Raw genomic sequence first — 13,584 nt, 5'->3', positions numbered from 1 at the left:
AAATCTCCGGGCATTGTGAATATTATTCTGCAACCAGTAATTTTAATTCTAGAGTAACAGTGATCATTTTACCTTAACACTGCACTGCAGTCAGACCTGTGTGTGGAAGGTTTCTCGCGATCGGCGGGGTTTGGTTACACTGACACAGTAAGAAGTTTAACAACACCAGGTTAAAGTCCAACAGGTTTATTTGGTAGCAGAAGCCACTCGCTTTCGGAGCGCTGCCCCTTCATCAGGTGAGTGTAGCTTGTGCTACCCAATAAACCTGTTGGGACTTTAACCTGGTGTTGAGAGACCTCTGACTGCACTCACCCCAGTCCAGCGCCGGCATCTACACTGACACAAGCAAGGGGCTCTTAACAAAGTCGCAACCGCTGATTTGACCTCGATACGGTTTACACGCTGTTCCTACAGGACAGGAGCCTGAGTGAGCACACACAGCTCTAACCCCCGCTTTATCTCACTCTTCCCCCCCCGCCCCCCCCAACTGACACCGCTCTACAGCCCTGATACCACAGTGACAATCCGTGGAGGGAGTGCTGCACTGTCAGAGGTGCTGCCACCTTAATCCAGGTGAATTTACCCCCTGCCCCCAGAGTTGCTCACAAGATCCCAGGGCAATTACTACCTGGAGAATATGCCTCCCCTCCCCTCCCACTCCCCTGGGTCCTGGTATCTCAAACAACGTTTACCGGCATCAGTTTATTTATTTGTCACTAGTAGGCTTACATTGCCACTGCAATGAAGTTACTGTGAAATTCCTCGAGTCGCCACAGTCCGGGGCCTGTTCGGGTAACACTGAGGGAGAATTTAGCACATAACCAGCACGTCTTTCGGACTGCGGGAGGAAACCGGAGCCCCCGGAGGAAACCCATGCGGACACGGGGAGAATGTGCAAACTCTACCCAGACAGTGACCCAAGCCGGGAATCGAACCCGGGTCCCCGGCGCTGTGAGGCAGCAGTGCTAACCCGCTGTGCCACCGTGTCGATCATCCATTGCTGTTCATGGGAATCTTGCCCATGTACAAAACACTCTTGCCCACTGCCACACCAACTGGGTGTCTCGCCTGAAGAGGCACAGCCCTCCCGCTCGACATAGGGGACAGCCCGGGGTCACAAAGGGCGCTATCCAAATGCAGGGCGGACTTCTCCCCTCTGAAAGGGGTTCCCAGTAGCTGAATAACTCCCGGACACGGGGACAGGGTTTGTAATGAGGGGGAAACCTTTGTAAATATAAAAACACGGGGGATCACGGCACAGAATCATGGAATCCCGACAGTGCAGGAGGCGGCCATTTGGCCCATCGAGCCTGCACAGACCACAATCCCACCCAGGCCCTACCCCTGTAACCCCACTGACACTGAGGGTCACTTTAGCACAGCCACTCCACCTCACCTGTACACCTGTGAGAATCCCCTTGTCGCCACACTCAGGTGCCTGTTCGGGGACACCGAGGGAGAACTCAGCAATGGACCGTGTCTGCGTGGGTTTCCTCCGGGGGCTCCGGTTTCCTCCCGCAGTCTGAAAGATGTGCTGGTTGGGTGCTAAATTCTCCCTCGGTGTTACCCGAACAGGCGCCGGGGTGTGGCTCCTAGGGGATTTTCACAGTAACTTCATTGCGGCGTTAACGTAAGCCTACTTGTGACACTAATAACCTGAACCTGATTAGTCTGAGCATTGCACAAAGGGCCCAGTCTCAGTTCCTCCTCCTCGTCCGAGGTAATTGCCTTTGTTTTTCCACAGCTTCACCTCTTGTTGGATTGGTTGACTAACGCACAATGGTGAAATTTAATTCTGACTGGGGTTTTCCCCACCGCACTGATACCGTCGGGGTTTATGTGTAAATGCACGAGAGAGAATAAAGCTTGCACGATCCTGGGCATGGCTCCCTTTGCTGTTTGCAGGCAGCTTGTGTTTATCGGAGCGTTGGTCGACGTACGTACGGTTGGCCGTGTGAGTGTGAGATGCGTTCCCCACCACATCCCGACTGACTGTTTACAGAGATGAAATGCACTGACCCTCCCACAGTGCGGCGCTCCCTCAGCACCGACCCTCCCACAGTGCGGCGCTCCCTCAGCACCGACCCTCCCACAGTGCGGCGCTCCCTCAGCACTGACCCTCCCACAGTGCGGCGCTCCCTCAGCACTGACCCTCCCACAGTGCGGCGCTCCCTCAGCACCGACCCTCCCACAGTGCGGCGCTCCCTCAGCACTGACCCTCCCACAGTGCGGCGCTCCCTCAGCACTGACCCTCCCACAGTGCGGCGCTCCCTCAGCGCTGACCCTCCCACAGTGCGGCGCTCCCTCAGCACCGACCCTCCCACAGTGCGGCGCTCCCTCAGCACCGACCCTCCCACAGTGCGGCGCTCCCTCAGCACCAACCGTCCCACAGTGCGGCGCTCCCTCAGCACCAACCGTCCCACAGTGCGGCGCTCCCTCGGCACTGACCCTCCCACAGTGCGGCGCTCCCTCGGCACTGACCCTCCCACAGTGCGGCGCTCCCTCAGCACTGACCCTCCCACAGTGCGGCGCTCCCTCAGCACCAACCGTCCCACAGTGCGGCGCTCCCTCAGCACTGACCCTCCCACAGTGCGGCGCTCCCTCGGCACTGACCCTCCCACAGTGCGGCGCTCCCTCAGCACTGACCCTCCCACAGTGCGGCGCTCCCTCAGCACTGACCCTCCCACAGTGCGGCGCTCCCTCAGCACTGACCCTCCCACAGTGCGGCGCTCCCTCAGCACTGACCCTCCCACAGTGCGGCACTCCCTCAGCACCGACCCTCCCACAGCGCAGTGTCTGTCTCCCAGTGGGTCAGAGTGCTGTGGATACTGGTGTCTGTGTTACATCCGATCAATCACTGATTGTACCGGGCACCGCCACATTCCCGCAGGACCACCCCAGGTGACACCCCCGTTCCTCCGGGATTCACTGTGAGACCCACAGGAACCACAATGCTTGTCCTCTGGGTCACTGCTACTGACAGGCTCCACTCCCACTATCTCACAAAACAGTTTTTAATGAAGTCTCTGTCCAAACATGGCGAATGAACGATTTCCCATTCACGCAGCCTCCTCCACTAGCCAATGGTGTCCTGCCAGGGACGCTTCTTGTCTCTGCCGTCACCCCCCAGGGTCGTGGACGAACTCTCCTTCTGTTGGAGGGGGTTGTGAGTAAAGGTCTGTCTCAGGGGCCCTGGAATCAGGAGAAATCTCTGGTTAGAGCGTACACACAACAGCTGAATAATCCACCTACCGTCAAACTAACTCACCCCTTATTCGGTATCGCAGAGTAGAGAGAGCGTCACTCTGTATCGAACCCCATGCTGTACCTGTCCTGGGAGTGTTTGATGGGGACAGTGTCGAGGGAGCTTCACTCTGTATCTAACCCCGTGCTGTACCTGTCCTGGGAGTGTTTGATGGGGACAGTGTCGAGGGAGCTTTCCTCTGTATCTAACCCCGTGCTGTACCTGTCCTGGGAGTGTTTGATGGGGGACAGTGTAGAGGGAGCTTTCCTCTGTATCTAACCCCGTGCTGTACCTGTCCTGGGAGTGTTTGATGGGGGACAGTGTAGAGGGAGCTTTACTCTGTATCTAAACCCTTGCTGTACCTGTCCTGGGAGTGTTTGATGGGGACAGTGTAGAGGGAGCTTTCCTCTGTATCTAACCCCGTGCTGTACCTGTCCTGGGAGTGTTTGATGGGGGACAGTGTAGAGGGAGCTTTACTCTGTATCTAACCCCGTGCTATACCTGTCCTGGGAGTGTTTGATGGGGGACAGTGTAGAGGGAGCTTCACTCTGTATCTAACCCCGTGCTGTATCTGTCCTGGGTGTGTTTGATGGGGACAGTGTAGAGGGAGCTTTACTCCATATCTAACCCCGTGCTGTGCCTGTCCTGGGAGTGTTTGATGGGGACAGTGTAGAGGGAGCTTTAATCTGTATCTAACCCCGTGCTGTACCTGTCCTGGGAGTGTTTGATGGGGGACAGTGTAGAGGGAGCTTTACTCTGCATCTAACCCCGTGCCGGACCTGTCCTGGGAGTGTTTGATGGGGACAGTGTAGAGGGAGCTTTACTCTGCATCTAACCCCGTGCCGGACCTGTCCTGGGAGTGTTTGATGGGGATAGTGTAGAGGGAGCTTTACTCTGTATCTAACCCCGTGTTGTACCTGCCCTGGGAGTGTTTGATGGGGACAGTGTGGAGGGAGCTTTACTCTGTATCTAACCCCGTGCTGTCCCTGTCCTGGGAGTGTTTGATGGGGGACAGTGTAGAGTGAGCTTTACTCTGTATCTAACCCCATGCCGTACCTGTCCTGGGAGTGTTTGATGGGGGACAGTGTAGAGTGAGCTTTACTCTGTATCTAACCCCATGCCGTACCTGTCCTGGGAGTGTTTGATGGGGGACAGTGTAGAGTGAGCTTTACTCTGTATCTAACCCCATGCTGTACCTGTCCTGGGAGTGTTTGATGGGGGGACAGTGTAGAGGGAGCTTTACTCTGTATCTAACCCCATGCTGTACCTGTCCTGGGAGTGTTTGATGGGGACAGAGTAGAGGGAGCTTTACTCTGTATCTAACCCCGTGCTGTACCTGTCCTGGGAGTGTTTGATGGGGGGACAGTGTAGAGGGAGCTTTACTCTGTATCTAACCCCGTGCTGTACCTGTCCTGGGAGTGTTTGATGGGGACAGTGTAGAGGGAGCTTTCCTCTGTATCTAATCCCGTGCTGTATCTGTCCTGGGAGTGTTTGATGGGGACAGTGTAGAGGGAGCTTTACTCTGTATCTAACCCCGTGCTGTACCTGTCCTGGGAGTGTTTGATGGGGCAGTGTAGAGGGAGCTTTACTCTGTATCTAACCCCGTGCTGTACCTGTCCTGGGAGTGTTTGATGGGGACAGAGTAGAGGGAGCTTTACTCTGTATCTAACCCCGTGCTGTACCTGTCCTGGGAGTGTTTGATGGGGACAGTGTAGAGGGAGCTTTACTCTGTATCTAACCCCGTGCTGTACCTGTCCTGGGAGTGTTTGATGGGGACAGAGTAGAGGGAGCTTTACTCTGTATCTAACCCCGTGCTGTACCTGTCCTGGGAGTGTTTGATGGGGACAGTGCAGAGGGAGCTTTACTCTGTATCTAACCCCGTGCTGTACCTGTCCTGGGAGTGTTTGATGGGGACAGTGTCGAGAGAGCTTTACTCTGTATCTAACCCCGTGCTGTACCTGTCCTGGGAGTGTTTGATGGGGGACAGTGCAGAGGGAGCTTTACTCTGTATCTAACCCCGTGCTGTACCTGGGGACAGGGGGTAATAGCTGACCTTTGGATGCCAGATCCAGGTGGTGTTTAATCCTCCGCTCCCTCTCCTGTAGTTGTTGGGCTGACTGGGCGTTTTTCCAACCTGTCAGAGAAGCAGAGGTACAATTTATTCAGTGAGGCTCACCACCGGCGCCCCCCACCCCCCCGCCCCCTCCAAGGGGCAGACCCACCATTGCAGCAACAACCGTCAGCCAGAGACACTCTCCCTGGGGAGGGAGGGGGGGCGCCCCCGCATGGCTCCGACACATTAAACGGAAGCCCTTCTCCTCCTCCTCACAGACAGGGTACGGAAGATCCCGCGGACGGGGTTTCAGAACAAGGAGGGCGGTGTGGGATGCCTGACCCCATTGTAGACCTGATCATCTAAGGAGGGTCGTTGATGAGGTGACACAGTGGGTTAGCGCTGCTGCCTCACAGCTCCAGGGACCCGGGTTCGATTCCCGGCTCGGGTCACTGTCTGTGGAGTTTGCACATTCTGCCCGTGTCATCGTCATGGAAGTTTACAGCACGGAAACAGGCCCTTCGGCCCAACCTGTCCATGCTGCCCTTTTCTTTTTTAAACCCCTAAGCTAGTCCCAATTGCCCGCGTTTGGCCCATATCCCTCTATACCCATCTTACCCATGTAACTATCTACATGCTTTTTAAAAGACAAAATTGTACCCGCCTCTACTACTACCTCTGGCACTCACCACCCTCTGTGTGAAGAAATTGCCCCTCTGGACACTTTTGTATCTCTCACCTTAAACCTGTGCCCTCTGGCTTTAGACTCCCCTACCTTTGGGAAAAGATATTGACTATCTAGCTGATCTGTGCCCCTCATTATTTTATAGACCTCTATAAGATCACCCCTCAGCCTCCTACGCTCCAGAGAAAAAAGTCCCAGTCTATCCAGCCTCTCCTTATAACTCAATCCATCAAGTCCCGGGAGCATCCGAGTAAATCTTTTCTGCACTCTTTCTAGTTTAATAATACCCTTTCTATAATAGGGTGACCAGAACTGTACACAGTATTCCAAGTGTGGCCTTACCAATGTCTTGTACAACTTCAACAAGACGTCCCAACTCCTGTATTCAATGTTCTGACCAATGAAACCAAGCATGCCGAATGCCTTCTTCACCACTCTGTCCACCTGTGACTCCACTTTCAAGGAGCTATGAACCTGTACCCCTCGATCTCTTTGTTCTGTAACTCTCCCCAACGCCCTACCATTATCTTAGTAAGTCCTGCCCTGGTTCAATCTACCAAAATGCATCACCTCGCATTTATCTAAATTAAACTCCATCCGCCATTCGTCAGCCCACTGGCCCAATTGATCAAGATCCCACTGCAATCCGAGATAACCTTCTTCACTGTCCACTATGCCACCAATCTTGGTGTCATCTGCAAACTTACTAACCATGCCTCCTATATTCTCATCCAAATCATTAATATAAATGACAAATAACAGTGGGCCCAGCACCGATCCCTGAGGCACCCCGCTGGTCACAGGCCTCCAGTTTGAAAAACAACCCTCTACAACCACCCTCTGGCTTCTGTCAAGCCAATTTTGTATGCGTTTGTCTACCTCACTCTGGATGTTGTGAGATTTAACCTTATGCAACAATCTACCATCTGGCTCAATTGATCAAGATCCCGTTGCAATCGTAGATAACTCAATCCATCAAGTCCCGGTAGCACCCTAGTAAATCTTTTCTGCACTCTTTCTAGTTTAATAATATCCTTTCTATAATAGGGTGACCAGAACTGTACACAATATTCCAAGTGTGGCCTTACCAATGTCTTGTACAACTTCAACAAGACGTCCCAACTCCTGTATTCAATGTTCTGACCGATGAAACCAAGCATGCCGAATGCCTTCTTCACCACTCTGTCCACCTGTGACTCCACTTTCAAGGAGCTATGAACATGTACCCCTAGATCTCTTTGTTCTGTAACTCTCCCCAACGCCCTATGAGTTGGGGAGATATAAACAGAGGGGGGGGGTGTGTGGGTTAGAGGGGAGTGTGCGCATGAGTTTCCCTTCCAATTGTGGAGCGTGGGATCTTTTAATAGACGCTTGGGGCCGCCGTGGGGGTGGGGGCTTGGTTCAAATGTACGACTGAAGAACGAAGCGACATCCCCCCTCACCTCCACCCCCGCACTCCCTCAGGAGGCACTGGGAGATGAGCGTGCGAGTGTTGACACTCCCTCCTACCTGACTTCATGCTCTTGAGGAATCCTTCGCTGTGCGGCAGCACCGAGGGGTCGTGCTTGATCCGGTCCGGAATCTTCAGCTTCCGGCGGACAGCGGGAATGCGGAGGAATCCCACTTGGACCAGGGAGAAGACATTGGATGTGAGCCAGTAAGTGAAGACAGCCTGTCTCGAGGGAGGGAGAGAGACAGAGAGAAAACAATTCAATTGATGAAATAATTCCCCCCACCGATTTCCCCCCCCCCCGCCTTCCCCCCACTATCAGCACCCTGGGGGGGGCTGCCGTCGACCAGAATCTGAACTGGGACCCAGCCAGATAAACACAGTGGCTCCCAGAGCAGGTCAGAGGCTGGGAATCCTGCGCAGAGTATAACTCACCTCCTGACTAATATTGACTGGAATTGTTATAGCTCTAGCTCGTTAGAGGGGTCAGTTTTTGTTCAAAGCGTGCAGGAAGGTTTTTTGACTCAGTATGTAGACAGGCCAACTAGAGGTGAGGCTATATTGGATCTGGTGCTGGGAAATGAGCCAGACCAGGTGCTAGACTTGGAAGTTGGTGTGCATTTTGGTGATAGTGACCACAATTCGGTTACGTTCACCTTAGTGATGGAAAGGGATAGGCATGAACCTCGGGCCAGTGGTTTTAGCTGGGGGAAGGGTAATTATGAGGCTATTAGGAGAGAATTAGGAAACATAGGTTGGACTAGGAGATTACAGGGACTGGGAACGTCCGACATGTGGAGTTTTTTCAAGGAGCAGCTACTGCGAGTCTGTGATAGGTATGTCCCTGTCAGGCAAGGAGGAATTGGTAGGGCTAGGGAACCGTGGTGCACCAAAAAAGTTTCTTTGTTGGTTAAAAAGAAAAAGGAGGCTTATGTTCGGATGAGACGTGAGCACTCGGGTAGTGCACTAGAAAGCTTTAGATTGGCTAAGAGGGAGTTGAAGAGCGAGCTTAGAAGGGCTAAAAGGGGACATGAGAAGACTTTGGCGGATAGGGTTAAAGAGAATCCTAAGGCGTTCTATAGGTATGTCAAGAACAGAAGGTTGGTTAGGGCAAGTTTAGGGCCAGTTATAGATGGCAGAGGGAAGTTATGTGTGGAACCGGAGGAGATTGGTGAAGCATTGAACCAATATTTCTCTTCGGTGTTCACGCAAGGGGACATGAATATAGCTGAGGAGGACACTGGGTTGCAGGGGAGTAGAATAGACAGTATTACAGTTGATAAGGAGGATGTGCAGGATATTCTGGAGGGTCTGAAAATAGATAAATCCCCTGGTCCGGATGGGATTTATCCAAGGATTCTCTGGGAGGCAAGAGAAGTGATTGCAGAGCCTCTGGCTCTGATCTTCAGGTCGTCGTTGGCCTCTGGTATAGTACCAGAAGATTGGAGGTTAGCGAATGTTGTCCCATTGTTTAAGAAGGGGAACAGAGACTTCCCCGGGAATTATAGACCGGTGAGTCTCACTTCTGTTGTCGGCAAGATGTTGGAAAAAATTATAAGGGATAGGATTTATAGTTATTTGGAGAGTAATGAATTGATAGGTGATAGTCAGCATGGTTTTGTGGCAGGTAGGTCGTGCCTTACTAACCTTATTGAGTTTTTTGAGAAAGTGACCAAGGAGGTGGATGGGGGCAAGGCAGTGGACGTGGTATATATGGATTTTAGTAAGGCGTTTGATAAGGTTCACCATGGTAGGCTTCTGCAGAAAATGCAGATGTATGGGATTGGGGGTGATCTAGGAAATTGGATCAGGAATTGGCTAGCGGATAGGAAACAGAGGGTGGTGGTTGATAGTAAATATTCATCATGGAGTGCGGTTACAAGTGGTGTACCTCAGGGATCTGTTTTGGGGCCACTGCTGTTTGTAATATTTATTAATGATCTGGATGAGGGTATAGTTGGGTGGATTAGCAAATTTGCTGATGACACCAAAGTCGGTGGTGTGGTAGACAGTGAGGAAGGGTGTCGTAGTTTGCAGGAAGACTTAGACAGGTTGCAAAGTTGGGCCGAGAGGTGGCGGATGGAGTTTAATGCGGAGAAGTGTGAGGTAATTCACTTTGGTAGGAATAACAGATGTGTTGAGTATAGGGCTAACGGGAGGACTTTGAATAGTGTGGAGGAGCAGAGGGATCTAGGTGTATGTGTGCATAGATCCCTGAAAGTTGGGAATCAAGTAGATAAGGTTGTTAAGAAGGCATATGGTGTCTTGGCGTTTATTGGTAGGGTGATTGAATTTAGGAGTCGTAGCGTTATGTTGCAACTGTACACAACTCTGGTGCGGCCGCACTTGGAGTACTGTGTGCAGTTCTGGTCCCCACATTACAGGAAGGATGTGGAGGCTTTGGAGAGGGTGCAGAGGAGGTTTACCAGGATGTTGCCTGGTATGGAGGGGAGATCCTATGAGGAGAGGCTGAGGGATTTGGGATTGTTTTCGCTGGAAAGGCGGCGGCTAAGAGGGGATCTTATTGAAACATATAAGATGATTAGTGGTTTAGATAGGGTGGATAGTGATAGCCTTTTTCCTCTGATGGAGAAATCCAGCACGAGGGGGCATGGCTTTAAATTGAGGGGGGGTAGTTATAGAACCGATGTCAGGGGTAGGTTCTTTACCCAGAGGGTGGTGAGGGATTGGAATGCCCTGCCAGCATCAGTAGTAAATGCGCCTAGTTTGGGGGCGTTTAAGAGATCCGTAGATAGGTTCATGGACGAAAAGAAATTGGTTTAGGTTGGAGGGTCACAGTTTTTTTTTTTAACTGGTCGGTGCAACATCGTGGGCCGAAGGGCCTGTTCTGCGCTGTAATGTTCTATGTTCTATGTTCTATGACTCTCCCCCACCCCCCACTCACAATGACTGCCCACCTCACACTCTTCAGGGTTCAATTCCATTTGCCATTATTCTGCCCAACTCCTGGAATCCCTGCAGATGCAGGCGGCGGCCATTTGGACCATTGAGTCTGCACGACAGAGCATTTTACCCAGACCCACACTATCCCCGTAACCCCACACATTTATCCCACTAATACACCTAACCTACACATCTTTGGACACTAAGGGACAATTTAGCATGGCCAATCCCCTAACCTACACATCTTTGGACACTAAGGGACAATTTAGCATGGCCAATCCACCTAACCCGCACATCTTTGGACACTAAGGGGCAATTTAGCATGGCCAATCCCCTAACCTGCACATCTTTGGACACTAAGGGGCAATTTAGCATGGCCAATCCCCTAACCTGCACATCTTTGGACACTAAGGGACCATAAGACCATAAGACATAGGAGCGGAAGTAAGGCCATTCGGCCCATCGAGTCCACTCCACCATTCAATCATGGTTGATTTCAACTCCATTTACCCGCTCTCTCCCCATAGCCCTTAATTCCTCGAGAAATCAAGAATTTATCAATTTCTGTCTTGAAGACGCTCAACGTCTCGGCCTCCACAGCCCTCTGTGGCAATGAATTCCACAGACCTACCACTCTCTGGCTGAAGAAATTTCTCCTCATCTCTGTTCTAAAGTGACTCCCTTTTATTCTAAGGCTGTGCCCCCGCGTCCTAGTCTCCCCTGCTAATGGAAACAACTTCCCTACGTCCATCCTATCTAAGCCGTTCATTATCTTGTAAGTTTCTATTAGATCTCCCCTCAACCTCCTAAACTCCAATTAATATAATCCCACGATCCTCAGACGTTCATCGTATGTCAGGCCTACCATTCCTGGGATCATCCGTGTGAATCTCCGCTGGACCCGCTCCAGTGCCAGTATGTCCTTCCTGAGGTGTGGGGCCCAAAATTGCTCACAGTACTCCAAATGGGGCCTAACCAGTGCTTTATAAAGCCTCAGAAGTACATCCCTGCTTTTGTATTCCAAGCCTCTTGAGATAAATGACAACATTACATTTGCTTTCTTAATTACGGACTCAACCTGCAAGTTTACCTTTAGAGAATCCTGGACTAGGACTCCCAAGTCCCTTTGCACTTTAGCATTATGAATTTTGTCACCGTTTAGAAAATAGTCCATGCCTCTATTCTTTTTTCCAAAGTGTACGACCTCGCACTTGCCCACGTTGAATTTCATCAGCCACTTCTTGGACCACTCTCCTAAACTGTCTAAATCTTTCTGCAGCCTCCCCACCTCCTCAATACTACCTGCCCCTCCACCTATCTTTGTATCATCGGCAAACTTGGCCAGAATGCTCCCAGTCCCGTCATCTAGATCGTTAATATATAAAGAGAACAGCTGTGGCCCCAACACTGAACCCTGCGGGACACCACTTGTCACCGGTTGCCATTCTGAGAAAGAACCTTTTATCCCAACTCTCTGCCTTCTGTCTGACAGCCAATCGTCAATCCATGTTAGTACCTTGCCTCGAATACCATGGGCCCTTATTTTACTCCCACAGTCCGAATTTAGCATGGCCAATCCACCTAACTTACTCATCTTTGGACACTGAGGGAGAATTTAGCATGGCCAATCCACCCTAACCAGCACGTCTTTCGGACTGTGGGAGGAAACCGGAGCACCCGGAGGAAACCCACGCAGACACGAGGAGAATGTGCAAACTCCACACAGACAGTGACCCGAGTCGGGAATCGAACCCGGGTCCCTGGCGCTGTGAGGCAGCAGTGCTAACCCACTGTGCCACCCGAGGAAGGGAATGGACCCGAGACACCACACGATCCACATAGAGAAAGAGCTCGCTCCAAGGCGATGGCAGGCCCGAGATGCTGGTACTCACCGTGGGGAAGGAAATGGTGAAGGGAAGAATGACCAGGGGCATGATCCGGAACACGGCCTTCATCGTGCGGAGGTTAGGATTGTCCACACCAGACTCAGCACCGAGCTAGATACACAGAGAGAGACAGCATCATCTACAACACGCTCAGAGAGAGAGACGCACAGACAGACAGACAGAGAGAGAGAGAGACAGCATCATCTACAACACGCTCAGAGAGAGAGAGAGAGACAGACAGACAGACAGAGAGAGAGAGACAGCATCATCTACAACACGCTCAGAGAGAGAGAGACAGACAGACAGACAGAGAGAGAGAGACAGCATCATCTACAACACGCTCAGAGAGAGAGAGAGAGACAGACAGACAGAGAGAGAGAGACAGCATCATCTACAACACGCTCAGAGAGAGAGAGAGAGAGAGACAGACAGACAGACAGAGAGAGAGAGACAGCATCATCTACAACACGCTCAGAGAGAGAGAGAGAGAGAGACAGACAGACAGAGAGAGAGAGACAGCATCATCTACAACACGCTCAGAGAGAGAGACGCACAGACAGACAGACAGAGAGACAGCATCATCTACAACTCGCTCAGAGAGAGAGAGAGAGACAGACAGACAGCATCATCTACAATCCCTCCAGAGAGAGAGAGAGAGACAGACAGACAGACAGAGAGAGAGAGAGACAGCATCATCTACAACTCGCTCAGAGAGAGAGACGCACAGACAGACAGACAGCATCATCTACTATCCCTCCAGAGAGAGACAGACAGACAGAGAGAGAGAAAGCATTATCCACAACTCGCTCAGAGAGACACAGAGAGAGAGAGAGACACAGAGAGAGAGACACAGAGAGAGAGACACAGAGAGAGAGAGAGACACAGAGAGAGAGAGAGACACAGAGAGAGAGAGAGACACAGAGAGAGAGAGAGACACAGAGAGAGAGAGACACACAGAGAGAGAGAGAGACACAGAGAGAGAGAGAGACACAGAGAGAGAGAGACACAGAGAGAGAGAGAGACACAGAGAGAGAGAGAGACACAGAGAGAGAGAGACAGAGAGAGAGAGAGACAGAGAGAGAGAGACAGAGAGAGAGAGAGACAGAGAGAGAGAGAGACACAGAGAGAGAGAGACACAGAGAGAGAGAGAGACACAGAGAGAGAGAGAGACACAGAGAGAGAGAGAGACACAGAGAGAGAGAGAGACACAGAGAGAGAGAGAGAGAGACACAGAGAGAGAGAGAGAGAGACAGAGAGAGAGAGAGACACAGAGAGAGAGAGAGAGACAGAGAGAGAGAGAGAGAGACACAGAGAGAGAGAGAGAGACACAGAGAGAGAGAGAGAGACACAGAGAGAGAGAGA

General features: G+C 51.7%; 1 protein-coding gene across 1 annotated transcript; it reads right to left on the bottom strand.

The window, feature by feature from the left end:
* Positions 1–2,998: 2,998 nt before the first annotated feature.
* On the bottom strand, positions 2,999–12,329 carry oxa1l (OXA1L mitochondrial inner membrane protein). The gene is made up of 4 exons (XM_078208544.1): positions 12,229–12,329; positions 7,492–7,654; positions 5,298–5,378; positions 2,999–3,192 (listed from the first exon to the last, which is right to left on the bottom strand). The coding sequence occupies exons 1-4, from the start codon at positions 12,289–12,291 to the stop codon at positions 3,077–3,079; spliced, it is 423 nt and encodes a 140-aa protein (XP_078064670.1). The 5' UTR covers positions 12,292–12,329; the 3' UTR covers positions 2,999–3,076.
* Positions 12,330–13,584: the final 1,255 nt, after the last annotated feature.

Source organism: Mustelus asterias, unplaced genomic scaffold, assembly GCF_964213995.1.
Source record: "Mustelus asterias unplaced genomic scaffold, sMusAst1.hap1.1 HAP1_SCAFFOLD_3917, whole genome shotgun sequence".
Classification (NCBI taxonomy): domain Eukaryota; kingdom Metazoa; phylum Chordata; class Chondrichthyes; order Carcharhiniformes; family Triakidae; genus Mustelus; species Mustelus asterias.
This window is presented reverse-complemented; position numbering and strand designations above follow the sequence as displayed.

Bases quoted from the DNA above. Each gene is read 5' to 3' on its own strand.
- oxa1l (XM_078208544.1), bottom strand. From the start codon at position 12,291: ATGAAGGCCGTGTTCCGGATCATGCCCCTGGTCATTCTTCCCTTCACC. The intron at 7,655-12,228 runs GTGAGTACCAGC...CCCTCGAGACAG, and splicing joins TCACCATTTCCTTCCCCACG to GCTGTCTTCACTTACTGGCT. The intron at 5,379-7,491 runs GTAGGAGGGAGT...CTTCTCTGACAG, and splicing joins CCTCAAGAGCATGAAGTCAG to GTTGGAAAAACGCCCAGTCA.